General features: G+C 39.2%; 1 protein-coding gene across 11 annotated transcripts in view; it reads right to left on the minus strand.

The window, feature by feature from the left end:
• The window catches only part of ARHGEF9 (Cdc42 guanine nucleotide exchange factor 9), a 382466-nt gene that overhangs the window by 121491 nt on the left and 236129 nt on the right, over positions 1-24846 (minus strand). For 7 of the 11 annotated variants that reach the window (XM_066250140.1, XM_066250146.1, XM_066250148.1 and 4 more), the window contains one exon: positions 6809-6988. In XM_066250140.1, the coding sequence (XP_066106237.1) occupies positions 6809-6988 (180 nt within the window). Of the gene's footprint in view, positions 1-6808; positions 6989-7280; positions 7320-24846 lie in introns of all 11 variants that reach the window. The other 4 variants (XM_066250150.1, XM_066250142.1, XM_066250141.1 and 1 more) reach the window with 1 other exon arrangement.

Raw genomic sequence — 24846 nt, forward strand, 5'->3', positions numbered from 1 at the left:
TATATGGGTAGCTTCAGCAGAGATCAAGAGTAAACTGTCTCTTAACTTAGACTCTGGTGGTTCAAAGAACAGAAGGCGATGGCCTCTGAGGTGAACTTCATCTTCAGGCCACTTCATGTCATCTTCCCTGGTACCCACTGACTGATGCTTCACAGAAACAGCCTCACCACCTGGAGATGGAGTTTTACCTGTCAATGTGTCAATGGTCCCTCTACCCTCTATTCAACAGCTGTTGTGCCAAGCCAAATCTTTTCTGATACACTGGGAAGGTCCATCAAACCAGTTTGATATACTATTCTGAGAGATGAAGGCTGGTAAATACAAATAATCCTGTTTCTAGCAGACTCAGACTGCTTTACTCTCATAAATGACCTGTCTGGTCCCTGTAAACATTTAATTTGGTCACTCCTGGTCAAAATAGGTCTTTCTTACTCGAAAGCTGTGAGTCTACAATTTCATACAGGTGAAAAGCATTCCCCAAGTGCAGCCAAGAAGAGATAGTATATAATTAAAAGTAACACTTTAGAACAGTGGGCTTCCCTTAATAGGGAAGAGGTTTATTTTCTGTGACATCTGATCTGTACAACTGCAAGGGATGACAGTAATGACCTCATTAGCTCATCCTTTCATTCCCCTCCCTCCAGGCAGGCCTGAAACTAAAGAAATCCGGAATTGGAATTTGACAAAACAAAGCATGCATATGCTGATGAAACCTGAGTAGAATTTTTACTTTCTGACTAAGCCATGCCTTGTCATGCAGGCCTTGCCAAGCACTAACAATAACAGGATGTCATGTGTTCTGTACACAGCTTGCTTTCAAAGTGGGCAGCAAGCTCTCCCCAGGCGATCACTCAAAGTCAGAACAAAGGTCTCTTTTTATATAGTGACAAAGGAAAATCCCTGAATAATTTGGAGTTAGAGCCAACATTCAAAAGGAGGCCTCACCACAGGGGTGTGCTTTGCTACTTCCAGAAACAATCATATCCCAGCAGTCTGCTTTCAGCTTCCACAAAGGGAAGCCAGCCCTCTAATTTCCTAATACAGTTGGCACACACTGTTTCAGGAAGGCAGCTAAAGATGTCAACAACTAGAAAAGGGAACTGATGTTCAATAAGCTGTAATTCACCTAACCTGACCAACTGCTGGGAAGGTACATCAACTCCTACATTGTTCTTATGAAGCCATGTTCCTAGTACAGAAGGGACAACACACACTATATGGCCAGTAGTCATGGCCACCATCATAGCTGCCTAGCCCATGCAGGTTCGCATTAGATTTGGACAGATGGTAATAAAACAATGGAGCCAAGAACTGTGGGATCATTACCTTTAATCTTAGCTTGCACCCAGCAGGCAAGAAATACACACAGTGGGAAAACACTTCTCTTTCCATTCAGGGCTCCCAAAGCCACTGACTTATCCAAGTTTCCTAGGATCACAGTTTCTACCTCACCAGCCTTATTCACCTCTGTTCCCCATCTCCTTCTCTCTGCACAAACTCTGCACAAACTGGCTTCTCCTTCAGCACTCTGCTATCTTGGCTGCTTCTCCTCTCCTCCATGTGGCCTTTCTCTGCTCTCCTCTCTAATGTTAATCTCAGGAACCAAGAGAGAGCAACCTCCTGGTCTGCCCCACTTTACAGTATAGAAATCAAAACCTTTAATCCAATATACAAACAAGGAAGTCTCTGATACAAAGTCACTTATCTGAGGCATAATGGGATTCCTCATAAGAGTGCACCACCCCCTATCATGCAACAGTCAAGGGTGTGGGGAAAAGCTTAGTCTTAAAACTAAGCCTTAGGCTATAACCACTCTGCCTGCTTACAGCCTGTCCCCCACACCCAATGCAAACTATAAGCGAGCAAACATATATATTTACAAACTTATTTGACCAACACACACATATACATATATACACATACAGAATGGAATTCTGAATAACAGGGAAGGCACATATTTGACTGGGTAGAAGACACATGTACCAAGAAATTTCTTGAACAATAGCCATAATGCTATCATATTTCCTATTTAACAGTATCCAATATATCACAAATTACAAAGGCTTTTCACAAGACTCAGTTATCCCCATTTTACAAAGAGAAAAATTGAGCTTCAATAATACACAGGAAGCTACTTAAGCTGCATTTCTAATAGCAGACCTGAGACAAGAATCTGGATTTCTTGGACTCTACACTGTATTTAATCTGATTAACATCAGGTAGAATACCTCACTAAGTACCCTTGATTATCATCCTAAGGCTGGGATGTTCACACAGCAATGAGACTTCAAAGCAGGGAAAGAATGCCTTGCTACATCAGTGACTAATTTGTTCAATGATCTACAAAAGTGTCCAGTTGGTATGGAGCTAGGGGAAGGTTTTGCCTTTGCTACTATACTTTCATATTATATGCCAAATAACCTAGTGATGATATTCTCCAAGAGCTACTGAATCTGAGCTCAGGGTCAGTATGGGGAAACCAAGCAACTATCCTATAACCTGGAGGAACAGTATCCCAGGAAATTGCCTTGGGATACCAGAATTGCATCTGCCCACAAACTACCTCAGCACTAATCAAGAATCAGTAATTCAGGGTGACTTTTATCTCTATGCCCTACCTAGGTACGTCAGAAGTTGCATAGATTCTACAGAATGTTTTAGAAATAAAGGAGAAAAATAAAAGACCATGATTATATATCAAATGTTTGGAAGAGCCAAGACTAGAACTCAGGACTCTAATTTCCTAATACAGTTAGCACTGTTTCCACAATACCACTCAACCCTCAAACAAAATCAATACCGAGCAACGATTTTAAACTGGTGTGCCACGGCAAGCACACTGGTGTACCACAAGAATTTTTAAAATATGTCATATCTGACTATTTAGTAAGGGGCACTGACTTCTTTTCCCTTAGCTTGCCAAAAAAAAAAAAAGACAAAAGCCAACACAACAATAGTCATCTGGTGTGAATGAATCAAAATTATACATGTTTGTTTGTTTTTTGTCAAGTCAGAAAAAAATCTATTTTTTCTTTATTTTGGTGGGCTGCAGAATTTTAGTAATTAGTTTATGTGGGCCATGAGATGACAAAGGTTGAAAATTGCTGATATAAAAGAATGGAAACAGCAATTTTGTCTTAAAATATCTACTAGAAAGAGTTTTCATAACCTTCATTATTTGATCCCTTGAGTATCACACAATCTTATTAGAAATGTAAACCTACCTATTAATACTAATTCATGAGAATTGAAAAGTCTACCTTGGAGCCAATATTTACATCATTCATGCAATAGTAGCCTATCTCAATTTCCTTTTACTGGCAACATCATAACAGCTAGCCCCTAGTTGCCAATGTACTTTCCTTTAGAAATCTGACGACCATTAGACTGTTATTAAAACAAACAAAAAGTTTTATAATAGTAAAATTATCATTCTGAATGCACTCTGAGATGGCATAGAATGCTTACTTTGTCATACAATAAACATTGGTATAGTAGACAGAATAGTGGAGTTCTGAGTTATGATTTAGGCTCTGTCATTAACAATCCTGGCCTTTATTCTAGTCCTTAGTCTAAATTTATGCTATCTGACATAGTAACCACATATGGCTAACAAACATCTGAAATGTGACTAGTATAAATTGAGATCTGCTGTATAGACTGTATAGATCACACCATATTTCAAAGACTTAGTAAAATATGTAATTAATAATTTTAGTGATTACATATATTATATAATATTTTGGATATATTGAGTTAAATACACTATATCAAAATTAATCTCACTTTTATCTTTTTTCTACTTTTTAAAGTGTGATTAGTAGAAAAATTTAATTATATATGTGGCTTGCACTTGTGTCTCACATTGTATTTTTATTGGGCTATGCTTACTTAGACCAATAGTTGTCAATACTGAAGGTTCAGATTTAACCAGCCTGGAGCCTAGGTTTTAGTGTTTCTTTGTATTTTAAGCTACTCAAGTGATTAATTTCATTGTATAGCTGAGAACGAATAGGCTAGACTCTATATCATGCATGTATGGCCCAGCCAGTGGTCTTCTTAAATGTCACTATTAGTGTTCCTAAGTGGCAGCTGCAGCTATGTGCTTAGAGGAACATTCCTCCTAGACTTATAGGAGCATCAATGTCAGCTCATCAGCTTGCCTCTACCATTTGTCTCCCTGAGCCATTCTGCTTTGCTCACTCATTTTGTCCCATGCCCTGATTTACTGCTTATCAAATACTATAGAAATACACTGCTCACAAAAATTAGGGGATATTTTATCATTTCATATTTATTTTGAAATATCCCCTAATTTTTGTGAGCAGTATATTTACCTGAAATCTATGTACAGTCATCCCTCGCCATATCACAGTTTACTTTCTGCAGTCTCAATGTATCATGGATTTTTAAATTATATATGTCTAATTTTGTGTCATTGATTTTTTGCTATAGTGTGGGATTTTGCAGTATATAGGTATTTTATATATTTATAATTCTAATTATTTTTGCAGTAAAATAAGCTGTAATGCTCTCCTTGGCTGTGTAGTGTAGTACATTCATCTCATCACCATCACCTTCATCGTCATCAGTACTGCACAGTTAATTCATCATCATCTTCATCATTCAAGTTGTAGTATATTCAGTAGTGAGTACCCATATAGAATTTTATATGTTGTTAAAATTACATAGGTTTACAAGTGTAGAAAGTGTTTAAGAGCATAGGAAGTGTTTATATGAGTGTGGGAGGGTTAATAAGAGTGTGGAAAAAGTTTATAAGAGTGTGGAGAGGGTTTATAAAGCCCTAATATATATATAAATAATAAAATAAATATAAAGTTGCTACTTCACGGATTTTCACCTATTGTGGGGAGTTCTGGAACCTAACCCCTGCAATAGATGAGGGACCACTGTACTCTTATTGATCAATGTCACCTCACTAAATTTAATTTTCTAAATAAAATTATTTTTTTAAATGACATTTTAGTGAAAGTGAAATACATTTGGATTTGGGAGACATTGTTGCTGGGTGCAGTTTAATCCTTCTTTTAAAGAGGGTGAACTTCCAGTCCAAGACACACAAACTTTCTGCTTACAGGGCCTCATGCTTAGTTCCAAAGGCCCATGGTTACTGATGTCCTCTTTCTGATACCCCTGGGACTGATTCATCAACTAGATAGGCGGAGGTGGAAAACAGATGGCACTTACAGAGTCCGATGAAAGATATCACATACATAGAGGAAAAAAGGATTGCATATTTCACTAGGAAATTCTGAGGACAGAAGGGAAAAGATATCATTTTGTCCACCTCACTGCTTTTCACCAGTGTGCTCACCTAAATTGTTCCAACCAGTTAACAGTTCCTGGGTTTGCATCCTCCAAGGAAGGACAGCCTGATATATAGACCTTTTCGGATCTAATAAGGTAGTGGTGGTGACGATGAGGAGGATAATGATGATAAAGCAATTTAGCATTTGCCAAGTGCCAACTATGTACCAAGCACTGTGCTAGACAATTCACTCACATACGCAATTTCATTTAATCTTTATAAAAAGTCTGCTATTCCTATTGTTCAAATCAGGAAATTAAGGCTCAGGAAAGTGAAGTCTTACCAAAAGCACAGAGATAGAAGGTAATATAACTGAGATAGCATCTCAGTTGTCTTATTCCAGATGTCCTGCCCCTTCCCTCATGTCACACTACCATTAATTTAATATTGAGGCCCTTCATCCTCCAGGGGACAAAGCCATTCTGATCTTTGGTTTGGGTCAGGTCTTAGCCTTATTTTACAAAAGAAACTAACAAAAGTTGATAGGCCGTGATAAGGATAGTGATAAGACTGTGATGTGACATTAATATTTGGATTGCCACAAAGCTTCTTTTATGTGTATTATCTCACGCACTGTGATATTATCTGGCATAAAAGAATCATCAAGACCATTTTGTGGATGGGAAAAAATCAGAGATCCCAATGTGAAAGGGTTGATTCTAGCTCTTAACTCTGAGGATGGCCAAAAGCTGGTAAACCAGCCCAATGCCCTTCCTCTATACCATCTTTACTAGTTGGTAATACAGAGAAAGCATAAACTGCTTAGTTTCCCCCTCCCAATTGCCCCTTTTGTTAAGGGCCAGGTTCTTCATGGTACAATGTAAATTGGGCAAAGGCTTTACATGCCCTATCAGGCTGCTTGCTTTGCACCTGCAGCACCTCGTAGATCTCAGCCACTTGAGCCTCTTGCAAAAAATACAATTCCAATCAGTAAACTATAGCCCCTAAAAGAGTAGGGAGCCCACACTCTTACATTAATAGCTGAAGACAATCCTGAGACAGCACACATGGGTGTTCACACTTTCCTAAATGAGAGAAAGGAAGAACAGAGGAGTAAGGAGGGGAAGGGAAGGAGGGGAAAGATCTATAAACAGAAAGAATAAAAAAGAGGAGAGAGAACAAGAAAGAAAGCAGAAAAAAAAGATAAGAAAGGTAAAGTTCACAGCAATATAGGGTTAAAAGGTTCTTCAAAAACCATCAAGGCTAAAAGGGAAATGATCTGCATAAAGTCATAATAGCTAAGACTCAGGGGTCAGGAGGTGGGGATTGTTAAAATAAACAAGAGAAAAAAGAACAGTCTCAACAGTAAAAGGAGGAAAAACATGAAAGGAAGTCTATGTCTTAGGTAGGAGACCGAACAATGGAGTAAAATGTGAGAGAAGCAGGAGATAAATGAGCAGGAAAACAGGCACTGGGTAGGAGAAAGCCAGGAGCAGGCAGCCAGGGAGACAGGAGAGGAGAGTGAAGGCTGACACTCACCCTCACAAAGCTGGCAGGAAACCATCCCTCCTCATCGTCGATCTGGCCCCACCACCAATCCTTGTTGGAAGCATCCAAGACTTTGATGACGTCGCCAGCCTTAAATGCCAACTCCCGGTTGGCCATGGTGACGTGATCCCATACTGCCTCAGCACTAACGATGGAATCTCCAGTGATCAGCTTAGGAGACAAAATGAGAATATTTTCAGTCCATACAGCTGGCTACCTTATTTGTCCCTTCCCCCACCCACAGAGCTCTACTACTTTATGGAAAAAGTAACATACTAGTGGTGAAGGGTGAGAGTGAGAGAGATGGAACTGGAAGCACAAGTGCCACTGGACTACAGGGGAAATAATACTGTCAAATCTACATTAACCAGTGAGTGGTATAACCCAGAATGTGAATATGGATTGCACAGGTCTCATGCTTTTATTGGTACTCATTATCTCCTCCCCCAGTGAAGAAAAGTACCAGTCCATCTCTCCTTGGTGCTTCAAGGCAGCTGAAGTTCTGGAATGGGTAGAGAGGCTAAAATCAATGACTGAAACAAGGCTCAAACATATTTTCTCCAAATTCTCTGTGCTTCTCTCCCTTTCCTCCTCTTCATTGTAACTGACTAATTGAGAGTTGGTGGTACATTTTTAACACCACTGTATGCCAGCTCCAGAGGTTACGGACCATGGCATTCCTCTCACACAATGGACCCCAGTCCTGCAGCCCCCTGTTATCATCCACACATGATACCATCCAGAGAAATCATGGGTATGAAAGAATATGGCTTTCTGTGATGCTTTCTCACAAGAACTGCAACCTTGGCACAGATTCACTCAGTAATGTGTACAACCACCCTCTGAAATACATAGGGATGTATAGATTAATTTTTGCATTTGATAATGGCAAAACTAAGCAACAGGAAAGTTAAGAGGTGAGCTCAGGGTCATCCAGCAAGGCTGGGGCTGTGCATAAACCCTAACATGGCCATTAAAGTTTGTGCCCACAGGACTGGGATTCACACAGAAGCAGGAAGACATCTGTCTCTCTGTCACATGAACATACACACGTTCATGTTCATGACACTCATCTAAGCAGTGATGATAATGGGGTAGCGAAATAGTCTGCCTCTTTCTGGCTACCATTCTAACCACTGTATTACTTGTTTTCTTTTTTCCGCAAGTGGTTCCTGCCAGTATGGGTCATAAGCCTTCCTGGCATTTGCAGAAACTGATTCCAGAATAAGAATATATGGCCTGCGGGCAAAGGTCTCAAACACTCTCTCTCTAGCATTGAATTGCAGAACATGTCCTCATAGTTGTTTTCAACTGCCAATCCCCCAGAAATTTTGTGCCCGTCTGCAAGAGTTAGTTAACCATCTTGCTGTTATACAAAGATTATACACCCAATGATCAATTACTCTATACTCTTCATGAATTATTACACAGACCAGATCAAAATTTTTGGCAGACCAGTACTGGTCCATGGACCATTGGTTGAAAAACACTACTCTAGAAGTCAGCTTTTCCATCAGTCTGCTTTGAGCAAGTACTGTTTCCCCAAGGCAACATGTCTCCACAAAACTAATAACAAAACAGGTCAAAGACATAGAGACAGGATGTGGAACGTGCATCCTCTCACACAGGTCTGACTTCAAACATACCAGCCAGAAAAGAACCTTATGGTCATGAAGTTGCCACATAACACATCACACATTGGTCAGCCTCTGCCTGGGGCATCCTTCATTGTTTAGGGTTCTAGTCAGTATGCCTTTTAGAGAAAGTAAGTCATAGGGGGATCCCTTCAGCATGGATGTAAAAGAGATTTCCAATAGGACCTTTTATAACACTACCTTTCAAGTACCTTATGCTTTACTGCTCACAAAGTTTTCTCACATCTAGGAGTTCACTTGATCCCTATTGAATGAGCTGGACCTGTTACTACTCATTGTTAATGCTGAGGTCACTAGTTCAAAACCCTGGGCTTGCCTGGTGAAGACACATAGGAGAAGCAGTTATTACAGAGTTGATGCTTCATGCTCTTCTTTCTTTCTTTCTTTCTTTCTTTCTTTCTTTCTTTCTCTCTCTCTCTCTCTCTCTCTCTCTCTCTCTCTCTCTCTCTCTCTCTGCAACCCCCATAAAATTAATAAATAAAATCTTTAAAAAAAGAATATGTTAACACCAATTGCCAACCACCTACTCAGGATGCTATCTGTGATGCTGTTTGAGGACCCCAAGGCCCAGTTCTGGATCATTCCACTACCTGTGCTCTTTCTACAGTGGAGTTTTCTTTTTAGGAGCTCCATACTTATCTTCTCTCAGAAGCAGTTACCTCACACTTATACCCATTTAGTCCAGCTGGCCTGTCTGGGCTCTCAGGTCCAAGAGCCCAGCTATGCCATGGAGAAGGCCAATCCAGTACCCAGTGGCCACAAACCAACTGGCAAGCCTGTTGTCAAGGCCTACTTAGAATCAATGACAGTCAGAACTATATGGCCCTTAAAAGATCATCACTCTTCAGGCCTCATTTTTTAAATCAGGTATATTATAGTAGATGTGACTTGCCTATGGTCTCCAGATGGCCAGCTTTTTAGGCCTCTTTTCATCCCAAGATAAATATCATAGATAGAAAAGGTTGAAAAGAACACCTGGATATAAGACCTCACTCTATTACTTGCTAAAGTTATAATGATAATGGTGATGAAATTAAGAGACATAAAATACTTATATATCAGGCACTATTCTAAGCACTTTACACACATTAACTCATTTAAGCCTCACAGCAGCCCTTTGAGGAGATTATTACTATTAGATGAAGAAACTAAAACTCAGAGAGGTTAAATAATTTGCCCAAATTTGCACAGCCAATAAGAACTAAAGCCATAATTAAAATGCAGGCATTGTCTGGTTCTAGAGTTTCTGCTCTTATAAACACTGCTCCTCTGGGTCTGTTCTTTCACCTAATAAATGAGAATAATTCTATACCCCCACTTACTTCATGAGCTATAGAACAGTCAACCAAGAGTTGACAGACATGTGTGCATATGAGAGGAGGATTAATCCAGAAGGATCTGCTAGGTATATAACGCTCCTGTGCTCTCTAGGCACAAATCAAGCAGGAATAAGTTGATGCTCCTCCATACTGTATGAATTCTTTTTTTTCTTTCTTTTTTTGTGACAGAGACAGAGAGAGACAGAGAAAGGAACAAATAAGGACAGATAGACAGGAAGGGTGAGAGATGAGAAGCATCAATTCTTTGTTGTGGCATCTTAGTTGTTCACTGATTGCTTTCTCGTATGTGCCTTGACCAGGGGACACAGCAGACCAAGTGATCCCTTGCTCAAGCCAGTGACCTTGGGCTCAAGCTAGTGAGCATTGGTCAAATCAGATGAGCTTGAGCTCAAGCTGGTGACCTCAGGGTTTCGAACCTGGGTCTTCTGCATCCCAGTCCGACGCTCTATCCACTGCACCACTGCTTGGTCAGGTTGGCCTGAGTTCTTTTAAAAGTAGACTAAATTGGGGCTGGGAATGGGTTTTAAATCTCCTTTTCATGTACAGGATTTTAAACTTGCTACATTTTTTTCACAAATAATGCATTTTTCTCTGCTGGCCCATTTAACATCCAAAACTCATTCAGTGAGTTCCCACTGGTTGTAGGGATCTGTTTACTGTGATTCAGCCATAGTACTTATCTAATAAGCAAAGGCTCTTCTAATGAATGTCCTTCAAACAGTATGTAAAGGTAGTTAAGGGAAAGCAAAATCTAGCTTCATTTCTGGGCTTTGCTACTTTAGAAAGTAGCAGTAACAAAGGGAAGTGAGGAACAGACAAGAAAACCAGAAAAAACAACCAAAATAAAACTGTTAGCATGTAATTAGGACCTAAAAAGTACAATACTTGTCTCACGGCAGAGTTGTAAACGGGATAAATTGAGTGCTGGATGTCTAATGCCTAGTACAGTGCCTGGTACATGCTAGCCTAGAACAAGACTTCTGAGAAAGGATCACATGTAGCTACTGAACTCGAACAATGTTGAGGGGCACAGAAGATGGGCTTTAAAGAATAAGTAGGATCATACAAATAAAGAAGGGAACAGGAAGGGCATTTGAGGCAGAGGAATGATGTTAAATAAAGTCTCATAGGTGAGAACTATGTGGGATTTGATGGCAAACGTAGTGAAATTTGAAAAGGGCAGTTGGGGGGTGGAAGGATGGCTGAAAAGGGGGACTGGAGTCTGTTTGAAGGTTCTTAAATCTAGTTTGAAGAAAATGAGAAGGTCAAAATTAATTTGGTGTGTCTGTGTGGTGGGGGAGGGAGGGTTCAAACCTAAAGCTGATCATTAAAGAATAAGGGTACATTATAAGAAAATGCTAGTTTGGAAGGGGGAAGAATATGACAAATATTCTCTTTAATATGTTTAATGTAGGGGCCTAGCAGCACATGCAGGTAGATTTAAAGATTAAGAGAGATTAGAGAAGTCAATGGCCCAGAAGAAATTGTGGAAACCAAGGAAGTTTGCTCTGAAAGAAAGTGCTTAGAAAGAAGGTCAGAAACCTAAGGAAACAGCAACAATAAGAGGTGAGGACAAGAAGATACAGGGAAACAAAACGAAACAAACAATACAAAAAAAGCTGTCAGCATGTAATTAGAATTCCAAGGAGTGCAATCTCACAAAAGCCAAAAACAAGAGTCTCAAGCAGCAGGAGCTGATCAAATTATCAAATGGTACAGAGCTATAAAAGAAGAAAGCCAAGAAAAGGCCACTTGGAAGTACTTATGTCAGGGGTTAAATTCTTTATTTTTAAATCTGGTTTATAACCTTCCACCTTTCCAAAGCTCTAATTTTCCACTGCTCCTAACTCTCTACCCTGCAATCCCAAAATAAAGCCAGTAGATAGTACTGGATTACTCCAGCAAGGTACCCAAATGGCTCTTGGCCTTGGGACAGCACTGATGTGACTTCTAACAAAATGATTCCCAGTCACCAGGACATTTCAGGTACAGCACCAAATATAAGTGGTTCTTGCTCAAACTTGCCAGTGAGTGGGACACACAGTGTTCTTCACTCCCACACCAAAGACACTTTTGGAAATGAATAAGAAGATGGGGGAGAGAAGAGTCATAATATAATTCATAGGAAGAAATGAGATCCTATTTCTTTTTATATACATTTTCCAAGACAATCCTCATTTCAAATATTCTATCTCACTGACCCTTCAAATAGATACATCTATTATCATACCCATGTGCCCTGACTTTTAACCTGAAAATATGATCACAATACCCTGGAGGCACTGGAAATTTGACCTCTACTTTCTGATTTACAAGGCATGCATCTGCAGCTAACTTTGAGTGGCTAGTGGGACCTTTCAGGGGGAAGGAAAGAAGACAGGGAAGAAGCAGAAAAAGAAAGCAAAACAAGGAGAAAGAAAGAGAAAAGGGAAGAAGGAAACATACTTGAAAACATGCTGGCCCTGGCTCATGGCTCAGTAGATAGAGCATTGGCCTGGCATATGGACATCCTAGGTTCAATTCCCAGTCAGGACACACAGGAGAAGTGACCCTCTGCTTCTCCCTCCTCTCTCCCCCTCCTCTCTCCCCCTCCTCTCTCCCCCTCCTCTCTCCCCCTCCTCTCTCCCCCTCCTCTCACTGATCCCCTTCCACAGCTAGTAGCTCAACTGGTTCTAGCATGGCTGCAGGCACTGAGGATAGCTTTGTTGGAGCCCATCATCCTCAGGTGCTAAAAATAGCATGGCACTGGAGCACTGAACACAGATGGGGTTGCTTGGTAGATCCTGGTCAGTGCATATGCAGGAGTCTGCCTCACTATCTCCCCTCCTCTCACCTTAAAAAAAAGCCAGGCATTGGGTAACAGGCTTTCTTTCTCAATCTCTATAACTCTCAAAGATAAACATTAACATCTGCATTTTTACTAAAGATAAACTGTGATGTTGACCAAGTAGTGCACAGTCATTCACCTAGTAGGGTGGAGCAGATTTGAATCTCTCACTGGATTTACTCTATACCATTGTTTTTGCCAATCCCCCACACTATCTGTCAAGAAGGCAGAGGGCTCCTAGCTGGTTTCTCTTTCCAGGAAGACCTATGAGTAACCTAGAGCAGTTATTCTCAAAAACTGTGAGGGCTTGTTAAAACATTGCTAGGCCCCACAAATCCCTGATTCAGTAGATTTGAAGTGGGACTTGATTGTTTCCATGTCCTGGTTGTTTTGAACTTCAAACCACTTCGCAGGTGATGCGTATTCTACTGTTTCAGGAACAACACTTGGTGAACCACTGCCCTAGAGCAGTGTTTTTCAACCACCAGACCACAGATCAGTCCGTCAGAAAACTCATGTGGTCCAAGAAAGAATTAATCAGCCTGATGTTGTATGAAGATTATAGACCCAACAATCTTAGTTCAATTCACTTATGGTCAGTGTGATATCTGCCTTAGCAGTCCCGGAAATAATTCTTCTATTTTAACTGGTCCCCAAGTATAAAAAGCTTGAAAATCAGTGACTTAGGAGACCTTCCTAGTCAAGGCTTTACTCTTGCCTCTCCTGATGCCTCTTTCTCCCCAGAGATCCCCATGCCACTCCATAGGTTTAGCTCCCTGCCTGTCTACAATGCCTTTCTCATTGGTTGGTATGTCTGAAATAAAGGCTTTGGGGTTAGGTAAGAAGCATCCCCAAAGCCAGCCTTGCCAACCCAAAAGAAAAAAAATTCTGAGATTACAGTCTCCACCCAGTTTTCCAGAGTCATATCACTTGTTTTCCTCTTCTTTGTCTTGCCCTATAGATGAATAGCACCACTCCAAAATACTTATTTAATTAGCCTGTGTGGTTGTCAGAAATATGAGATTTTAATGACAAGGAGCAGAAGGTGGGCAGGTTCAAAAAGGAAAAAAAATGTGTTGTGAAGAATAGCAAATGTTCCAATTGGCTATGAGAAGCGTTGCAGGACAAAGACTGATGTGAGGGGATTTTTCCTCTAAGTTTATTATTTGACTTTTTTAGCTGGTGCCTGCCTTCATCCCCTCAAAAGGTACCCTTCCTCAAAAGGTAGGCATGGACAAGAGTAAAATCTATCTCTTAGTTCCCTTTAAGCACATCTAAAATAGGCTGTGATTTTATGTTCTTCCCTGAATAAACCAGATATCTATTTAATGCAGCCTTGTAAACAGAATCTATCTTGCCCAAAGTGTTCAAGGACAACACTCCTCCCCATTTCTGAAAAGGTACGACCCAGGCTGTTAAAACAATTTCTAGAGTGTACCATGGTGTACATTAAAGACTGGCTATTGGAAGAACCTCTGCAAGTATCTCACTGAGTGATCTTAAACTGGTCTCTTTACCTGTCTCAGTTTATCAGTAAAGCTACAGACTTGAACCACACAGACAACCTCTTGAGTACCTTCCAGTTCTGGCTTTCTATTGAGACTAACATTTCAGCTTTGCAAACACAGGGATTTCATTATTTCATTATTGCAGCTAATTTTTCCCACCTTCTTATGTGCTCCATAGAATGTGTTTTTTTGTTTTTTGAGGTGTTTTTTCTTTTTTTTTTTTTTACCATTTTTTGCTTAGAAAAATGAGAACTTGGAGATGACTAGTCTCTTCCTGAATCTAACTTTCTTAGGCATTGCTAGCAACATGTTAAGGTACAGGCCACTCAGACTGGCTGAGAAAACTGAGGAATGGGTTTTCAATTTTAGCTCTTGACTATCCAATTCAAAAGTCAATGGGAACAAAGGTTCCCATTGTAGCTGCTCAGAGAAATCATCTTTTTCATGATATCTGCTCTCACTCATTTCCAGTCCCATAGCTCTAATTGCCTTTTCCATGTTTCACTACATGGCTTGTTATCACCTCTAATAAAACATGTAAATTTGGCCCTGGCCAGATGGCTCAATGGATTAAAGCTTCGGCCCAGTGTATGAATGTCCCAGGTTCAATTCCAAGTCAGGGCACACAAGAGAAGCAGCTATCTGCTTCTCTCCCCCTCTATCTCTCTTTTCTGCTCCTGCAGCCAGTAACTGGATTGGCCCAAACATCAGCCTGGGCACTGAGGATAGCTCTGTTGGTCCCAGTACATCAATCTCAGGTGCTAAAAAATAGCTTGGTTGACTTGAGCATCGGCTCCAGACAGGGGTTGCTGGGTGGATCCCAGTCAGGGTACATGTGGGAGTCTGTCTCACTAACTCTCATATATATATATATATATATATATATATATATATATATATATATATATATATATATATATATCACCAAATGCCCCATCCCCCTTCTAATTTTTTCCCACTTCTAGTAACTCTTCTGTGCCTGCTGTTCCCTTGTTTCACATGTCTCTCTTGCTCAGATATGGTCTTTTATCTTCAAATATCCTTATCACTTCAAGTTACCTCCCTACTGACCTTTGTGCTGCCTACAGGTCTCTCTCCTCCTGAAGCTACTCCTTAGCTATGCATTTCCCAAAACTTCTTTGTTGGTGCCACTATCCATGTTCATAATAATTCAATAACTCCCTACTGTCAGTCTCTCAAAGCTCTCCTTAATCTAGCCCCGTCTATGCATTCAACTCTTGTCTTGAACCTGGCAGGTACCTTTCTCTCTGGCCAAATTCAGTCTCTTAAAGGCAGGTTCACTCCTACTTCTGAGCCTCAGATAAAACCGCACTCTTAGCCATGGATAAGTGTAGGGACACTAGAGCTAAGCTACCTCTTCCTAACTGCATGATCTTGACCCACCCATATGATCCTTAATCCCTTCCCTGGTGACTCTAACATGTATCTTCTCTCCTTTTGCCTCTCACTAATTTCTATCTACATAGGTCAGGATAAGAAGAAATTGAGACAACATAAAGTTATTCAAGTGGTCAACCAGAGTGTTATTCTCCAAACAACCAGAATGTATACTTGTGAACAGCAGATCTAAAACAGACAAAGACACATGTACCCCCATGTTCATCACAGCATTGTTCACAGTGGCCAAGACATGGAAACAAACAAAATGCCCCTCAATAGATGATTGGATAAAGAAGATGTGGTACATATGTACAATCAAATACTACTCAGCCATAAGAAATGATGACCTGTTGCCATTTAGGACAACATGGAGGGACCTTGAGAACATTATGCTAAATGAAATAAGTAAATCAGAAAAAGGTAAGAACTATATGATTTAGCAGATAGGTGGGATATAAAAATAACTCATGGACATAGATAAAAGTGAAGTGTTTACCAGGGAGAGAGGGTTAGGGGAAGGGGTAGGGGAGGGAAGTAAAGAGGAACCAATATATGGTGATGGAAAATGATTTAACTTTGGGTGATGAGCACACAACACAATCAACAGTTCAAATATTATAGAGATGTTTACATAAAACTTATGTATTCTTGTTGATCAATGTCACACCACTAAATTCAATTTCTAAATAAATGTTCTTAAATATCACTTTATCAATAATAGGTATTCTCTTTTAAATCTTTTTTTCTTTTTTTTCTTTATTCATTTTAGAGAGGAGAGAGAGAGGGAGAAAGAGAGAGACAGAGAGAGAGAAGGGGGGAGGAGCTGGAAGCATCAACTCCCATATGTGCCTTGACCAGGCAAGCCCAGGGCTTCGAACCAGCGACCTCAGCATTTCCAGGTCGACGCATTATCCACTGCACCACCACAGGTCAGGCCTTTTTTAGTGTCTATCTAAAGTTCTACAAACTGAGCCCTAGAATCAGGCAAGCTCTGAAACAAACCACAGAAATGAAGTTAACATCTCTGTAAGACTGTAGCATATTCTATGGTGCCAAGGAAATTGTTTACATGACTTGTATCTACAGGCCTTGATCTACAGGCCAATCTATTTTGGTAGGATTTATGGCCAGATGGCTCCTAGGGTGGGCTGGTTTTTGTTGAAAAGTTGCACAGGTGCTCAATGGTCATCAGGGAAAAGAGAAGGATGCCAGGTGAGAGAAACCCCACTATGAATATAAAAACAAAAATCACAATTATTGTTTTTTATTTTCCCTATGACTTAATAATTTCACACCTGGTTTATTTCAGTTTTAATCTGGGTGTTGCTATGGCCCATAACTAAATAATTTCATTTCTGAGTAGAATAATTAATGCTTGCAGATGATGATGACTATAAACATACTGAAAGAAAGTATGCAAATATCATCTCTTTTCCTGACATAATCATTTTTTTCCTAGTTTGGGTGTGTGATTTGTGTGTCATTCGGCATTGGCTTCCTTCAGTGTCCCATCATACCTGGCATTTTTCACATTAATAATATGAAAAATCTGGCCGCAGTGGCGGATGGTAGATGGCGATTTGTAGATGGCCTACCCACTACTGTAAGGGGTTGTTTTTGCTGTTAGTTTGCTTACTGCCATGAGAAGAGGTTTTCTCCTGCCTATTTGCTTGTCCACCATTGTTAGACTTTATTAAACAGTAAAGGGCTTAACACTTTCCAGCTTTGCAGTTCTGCTGCCATCTGCCTGAATTCAATGTGGACCTGCCTGGTGTCAGCCATGGCATTATTCCAAGTATAAAGAATCTCTGTTCTCAGAACCAAGATGGCCACAGAGTAGGCAGACACACCAACTCTCACTTCCCAGAGCCAACGTGGATTGAAACTTAAATCTGAGAACATTCATCATAAAAGACAAATTTGGACTGAACTAGGAGGACCCTATAACTAAGGACCACCAAAGAACCCATGCTGACTCTGGTCCCAGCCAGGGAGTTCCAGGGCAACACAGACAAAATAGGAAGACAAAGAAGTGCAATCCAAATGACTCAACAAGAGAAACCCTCAGAAAAAGAGCTGAGTGAGATGGATATAAGCAAACTACCAGAGGCAGAGTTTCGAATAATGATTATTAGAATGCTGAAAGGTCTTAGAACAACAATGGAAGGTCACAGTGAGCACATAAATAAATAACAAGTATTTAAAAGGACATTGAAATAATAAAGAAGAACAAATCAGAAATGACAAATACAATATCTGAAATGAAGACTACACTAGAAGCAATTAAAAGAAGGCTGGATGAAGCAGAGGATCAAAACAGCAATTTAGAAGACAAGATAATTCAAAACACGGATGCAGAGCAGCAAAAAGAAAAGAGAATGAAAAAATCTGAGGAAACTCTAAGAGAGCTGTGTGACAATTTAAAGAGAAACAACATCCACATCATAGGAGTTCCTGAAGAAGAAGAGAAAGAACAAGGGTTAGAAAATTTGTTTAATCAAATCATAGCAGAAGCCTGACCTGTGGTGGAGCAGTGGGTAAAAGCGTCGACCTGGAACACTGAGGTCGCCTGTTTGACACCCCAGGCTTGCCTGGTTAAGGCACATATAGGAGTTGATGCTTCCTGCTCCTCCCTCTGTTCTTTCTATCTCTTTCCTCTCTCTGTCTCTTTCTCTCTCTGTGTCTCCTCTCTCTAAAAAAAAATAAATAAATAAAATGTAAAAAAAATCATAGCAGAAAACTTCCCTAAGTTGAAGCAGGAATATGTTACACAAATTCAAGAAGCACAGAGAACTCCATTAAAGAAAAACACAAAGAAATCTAAATCAAGACACATCATAATTAAAATACCAATGCTAAGAGATAAAGAGAGAATATAAAAATCTGCTAGAGAAAAAAAGGCTATCACCTACAAAGACACCCCCATAAGGATGACATCAGACTTCTCAACAGAAACACTTGAATCCAGAAGAGAATGGCAAGAAATATTCAAAGTAATGCAGAACAAGAGCCTACAGCCAAGACTACTTTATCCAGCAAGGATATTGTTTAAAATTGAAGGAGAAATAAAAAGCTTCCCAGACAAACAAACAAACAAAAAAACAAACCTCAAGGGATTCATTACAACCAAACCAAGGCTGCAAGAAATAAATAGAGGCCTGGTGTAAACAGAACAAAGGGAGAAAAGAACACAGCAAAAGAAGAATATAGCTTTAAAGAACAAAATGACAATAAACAACTATATATCAATAATAACCTTAAATGTAAATAGATTAAACAATCCAATCAAAAGACATAGGGTAGCTGCATGGATAAGGAATCAGGACTCATACATATGCTGTCTACAAGAGACACATCTCGAAACAAAAGATGCACATAGACTGAAGATAAATGATGGAAAAAATATTTCATGCAAATGGAAATGAAAGGAAAGCTGGGGTAGCAATACTTATATCAGACAAAATAGACTTTAAAACAAAAGCTATAGTAAGAAATAAAGAAGGTCACTACATAATGATAAAGGGAGCAATCCAACAGGAAGATATAACAATCATAAATATCTACGCACCTAATATAGGAGCTCCTAATTATATAAAACAGACTTTCATGGATATAAAGGGCGAGACCAACAGCAATACTATCATAGTAGAATATTTCAGTACCCCACTAACATCACTAGATAGATCCTCAAGAAAGAAAATTAACAAAGAAACAGCAGATTTAAGGGACACACTAGATCAACTCAATTTAATAGATATCTTTAGAACCTTTCATCCCAAAGCAGCAGAATATACATTCTTTTCAAGTGCTCATGGTACATTCTCTAGGATAGACCACATGTTAGGACACAAAAGTGGGCTCAACAAATTTAAGAAGATTGAAATCATATCAAGCATTTTCTCTGACCACAATGGTATGAAACTAGAAATCAACCATAACAGAAAAACTCAAAAATACTCAAACAAATGGAAACTAAATAGCATGTTATTAAATAATGAATGGGTTAACAATGAAATCAAAGAAGAAATAAACAAATTCCTAAAAATAAATGATAATGAGCATACAACAACTCAAAATTTATGGGACTCAGCAAAAGCAGTACTGAGAGGGAAGTTCATAGTATTACAGGCATTCCTTAAGAAGCTAGAAAAAGCTCAAATAAACAACTTAACCCTACATCTAAGAGAACTAGAAAAAGAACAGCAAGTAAGCCCAGAAGTTGTAGAAGGAAGAAAATAAAGATCAGAGCGGCAATAAATGACATAGAGGGTAAAGAATTATACAGAGGATCAATGAAACAAGGAGCTGGTTCTTTGAAAGGATAAACAAGATTGATGAACCTTTAACTAGACTCACCAAGAAAAAAAGAGAGAAGACTCAAATAAAATTAGAAATGAGAGTGGAGCAATAACAACTGACACAACAGAAATACAAAATATTGTAAGAAAATACTATGAAGAACTGTATGCCAAAAAATTTAAACAACCTAGGTGAAATGAACAAATTCAAGGAAACACATAAGCTTCCAAAAATCAATCTGGAAGAATCAGAAAACCTAAACAGACTGATAACAACAAAATGAGATTGAAACAGTTATCAAAAAGCTCCCAAAAAAACAAAACCCTGGGGCCCAATGGCTTCACTGGTGAATTCTACCAAATATTCAAAGAAGAACTAACTCCTATCCTTCTCAAGCTATTGCAAAAAATTCAAGAGGAAGGAAGACTTCCAAGCTCCTTTTATGAGGCAAGCATAATTCTGATTTCAAAACCAGCAAAGACAACACAAAAAAAGAAAATTATAGGCCAATATCCCTGGTGAATTTAGATGCTAAAATCCTCAACAAAATATTAGCAAACCAGCTCCAGCAATACATGAAAAAAATCATACATCATGAATCATGATCAAGTGGGATTTGTTCTGGAGGGGCAAGGATGGTACAACATTCGTAAATCAATGAATGTGATTCACCACATAAACAAAAGGAAGAACAAAAACCACATGATAATTTCAATAGATGCAGAAAAAGTATTTGATAAAATCCAGCACCCATTTTAATCAAAACTCTTATCAAAGTGGAAATACAGGGAATATACTTCAACATGATAAAGGCCATCTATGACAAACCCACAGACAATATCATAATTAATGGACAAAAATTAAACGGAATTCCCCTAAAATCAGAAACAAGGCAGGGGTGCCCCCTTTCACCACTCTTATTCAACATAGTTCCGGAAGTCCTACCTACAGCAATTAGACATGAAGAAGAAATAAAAGGCATCCAAATTGGAAAAGAAGAAGTGAAACTATCATTATTTACAGATGATATGATACTGTATATAGAAAACCCTAAAGTCTTAGTCAAAAAACTACTGGACCTGATAAACGAATTCAGCAAGGTGGCAGGATATAAAATTAATACACAGAAATCAGAGGCATTGTTATACATCAACAATAAACTCTCAGAAAGAGAAATTAAGAAAACAATCCCCTTCACTATTGCAACCAAAAAAATAAAGTACCTAGGAGTAAATTTAACCAAGGAGGTTAAGGACTTGTACTCAGAAAATTATAAAACATTGATAAAAGAAATCAGGGAAGATACAAACAAGTGGAAGCATATACAGTGCTCATGGTTAGGAAGAATAAACATCATTAAAATGTCTATATTACCCAAAGCAATTTATAAATTCAATTCAATACCAATTAAAATACCAAGACTTACTTGAAATATATAGAACACATATTCCAAAAATTTATATGGAACCTAAAAAAAACATGAATAGCCTCAACAATCTTGAAAAAGAAAAATAAAGTGGGAGGTATCACACTTCCTGACATCAATTTATACTACAAGGCCATTGTACTCAAAACAGCTTGGTACTGGCATAAGAACAGGCATATAGATCAATGGAACAGAACAGAGAACCTAGAAATAAACCCACACCTTTATGGACAATTGATATTTGACAAAGGAGGTAAGAGCTTACAATGGAGTAAAGACAGTCTCTTTAACAAATGGTGTAGGGAAAATTGGACAGCTACCTGCAAAAAAAATGAAACTAAACTACCAACTTACACCATGCACAAAAATAAATGCAAAATGAATAACGGACTTAAATGTAAGTCATGAAACCATAAGCATCTTATGAGGCAGTATGCTCATCGACATCTATCACAGCAATATATTAGCTGATTTATCTCCACAGGCAAATGAAATAAAAGACAGGATAAACAAATGGGACTATCAAAATAAAAAGCTTTTGCACAGCTAAAGACAATATGAACAGAATAGAAAGACAAACTACACAATGGGAGAATATATTCGACAATACATCTGATAAGGGGTTAATAACTAAAATTTATAAAGAACTTGTAAAACTCAACACCAGGAAGACAAACAATCCAATAAAAAAAATCAGCATAAGAAATGAATAGAAACTTCTCCAAAGAGGATATAGAGATGGCCAATAGACAGATGAAAAAATGTTCAACATCACTAATCATTAGAGAAATGCAAATTAAAACCACAATGAAATACCACCTCACACCAGTCAGAATGGCTCTCATTAACAAAACAACACAGGATAGGTGCTGGTGAGGATGTGGAGAAAAGGGAACCCTCCTGCACTGCTGGTGGGAATGCAGACTGGTGCAGCCACTGTGGAAAACAGTATGGAGATTCCTCAAAAAATTAAAAATGGAACTGTCTTTTGACTCAGCCATCCCACTTATAGTAATATATCCCAAGGATACCATATCACCAACTGAAAAAAAAGAAATGCACCCCCATGTTTATGGCAGCATTGTTCACAATAGCGAAGATCTGGAAACAGCCCAAGTGTCTGTCAGTGGACGAGTGGATTAAAAAGTTGTGGTTCATATACACAATGGAATACTATGGGGTGATGAGGAAGAAGGAAATATTACCTTTTGCAGCAAGATCAATGGACCTGGAAACTATTATGTTGAGTGAAATAAGCCAAGCAGAGAAAGAAAAATATCATATGACCTCACTCATTTGAGGAATCCAAGGAACAATGTGAACTGAGGAATGGAATTAAACCTGAAGGGAAGGGGGGAGGGAGCTGTTGGAAGGGAGCAGGGGAAATGTTAGGGGGAATACAGGGGAAATGTTAGGGGCGTGCTTTTGAGGAGACACTTGAATCTATGTAAACACAATAAATAAATTAAAAGAAATAATAATATGAAAAATCTACTATTGGGTTCACCTACACCTGGAAGACATTAAATGCAGCTGGGTTGGCTTGATCTAGAAAGGCAAGTCTTGAGGCATATAAAGTTTATCAAAAGCAAGACAGACCACCTGATCCAGAAGACAATATGTACTTTGGTTACAAACCAACTAACACCTGCCGGGACCTAAAAGCTTGGGAAACCATGACAAGTGTCTTAAGGCAATTTTTTTAAAGCTTTTTACACTTGAAGACCAGTGAAAACAGGAGAATTATTTTAGAGATTGCAAAGGTGAAATCACCCTAAGCATAAGCGAATTCAACTAAGATCACTGAGACTATAATCTTCATACAACATCAAGGTGGTTAACTCTTTCCCAGACCGATACAAAATTTCTGTTGGACCAGTCTACGGACCTGCAATTGAAAAACTGTCTTAAGGTATGAAGCATCCAATACACTTTCTCATTCATTACAAACTAATAACAAAGAATGGCACCTCTTTCTGTACCTCTTTCAAAAGAAGTACAAGGTTTTCTCAGTTATAACAGTGACCAAATATATCAAGGAAATCGTTTGTTTGGTCTGGACCTCAGAAATGGACTCTTCTGGTATGATACTTCAGCCACTAACTCAACCTAGTGGACTGAGAAGTTTCTAAGATAAGACCAGCTGCTGCCCCAAATTTCATGTAGTTAGGATTTTGTTATTAGCCTGGCAAGATTGCTCAGTTATTAGAGCATTGTCCCAATATGCCAAGATTGTGGGTTTGATACCCACTGAGGGCGCATACAAGAGTCAACGAATGAATGCATAAATAAGTGGAACAACAAAACAATCTCTCTCTCTCAAATCAATAATCAAATTTAAACAAAAGTTTGGTCTTGAGAGAACGCCTCATTTAGAAAAAAATGCAGCCAAACAAGACAAGAATTGCATAGACCAGAGGGAAGACATCTTTCTGGATCATCAACAATGATCCTGTTGGTCAGAGAAGCCTCGCACACCAGAGCAGCTTCCAATCTGATAAACATCAGCTTGCATCTCCATAACATCTTGGAAATAGGAGTTACTGTCAAGTTATTCCATGTCCTTTTGACACCACACAGGTGGCTTTGACCCATTATGCAAGTTCTAAATGTGTGGTCCACAGACGCCCTGCTCAAAATCACTGCTGCATTTTTGACAAGCAGCCTGAGAGATGCTGAATCATATATCATACTAAAACCAAGTGTCTTAACCTTGCTACAGCCACAGTTTGAAGTAAAAAGAATTTCTTCTTATTGCACTATATTGTTCAGAAGAAACCAGAATCTCTGAAACTCTGTTTCCTGACTTCTTCATCTTGTGTCAGCTTCCAGGGAAGCTAAGGAATTATGGTAGCTTGTCAGGAGGATTTTCCCAGTCTGCCTTGAGAGGCTGTCTGAAACTGCTCTGCTGCCTCTCCACACCTGCCCCCACTCTGATATTCAGCACTGAGGCTCTCAATGGTCCTAATGGAAAATTCTTGAAGCATCTCTCTATATACAACAATTTAGAAGCAACTTTCTAGAGCTATGTTCAATCTACCCAAGTCAGCCTCCAATATTTGAAGAGACAAACTGTTAGTAAAACAAACAAACAAAAGACTCAGCAATCCTCTCATTAATTGGGTCAAAAGCATGTCATCCCAAGTTAGAGGATACCCTCATGTCTACCGTCTCTTGAGCGAACTTGGGACCCATCTCCAAAATGTCCCTGTCCTGGGAATCATGCTTTTCTTCTTGGACTTTCTATATGTACTAAGTTCCAGGCACCCATTTGGATTTCTGTTAGTCTTCGTACCTTCACATATGGCCAGGAGAAGCCCAAGGAAGAGACAGCAGGCTCAAAGAGCCCCAAATTCCTGTAGTGACTCATCTTGGGCCTTACACCTGGGTTCTTGAATTCTTCATGTGGTTCCACAGGGACTAGGCCTGAAAGCCTTATCTTTTCCTGGACTGTTACTTAAAGGCAAATTTGAAGTTTCCTGGAAAGGGGTGGGGTGGCATTCCTCTAGGTTTACAGAAGGGTAACATGAAGGGGCTAAAAAACTACGTGAAGAATCTGTCCTCCATGCCTCC

This window comes from Saccopteryx bilineata, chromosome X (assembly GCF_036850765.1).
Source record: "Saccopteryx bilineata isolate mSacBil1 chromosome X, mSacBil1_pri_phased_curated, whole genome shotgun sequence".
Classification (NCBI taxonomy): Eukaryota; Metazoa; Chordata; class Mammalia; order Chiroptera; family Emballonuridae; genus Saccopteryx; species Saccopteryx bilineata.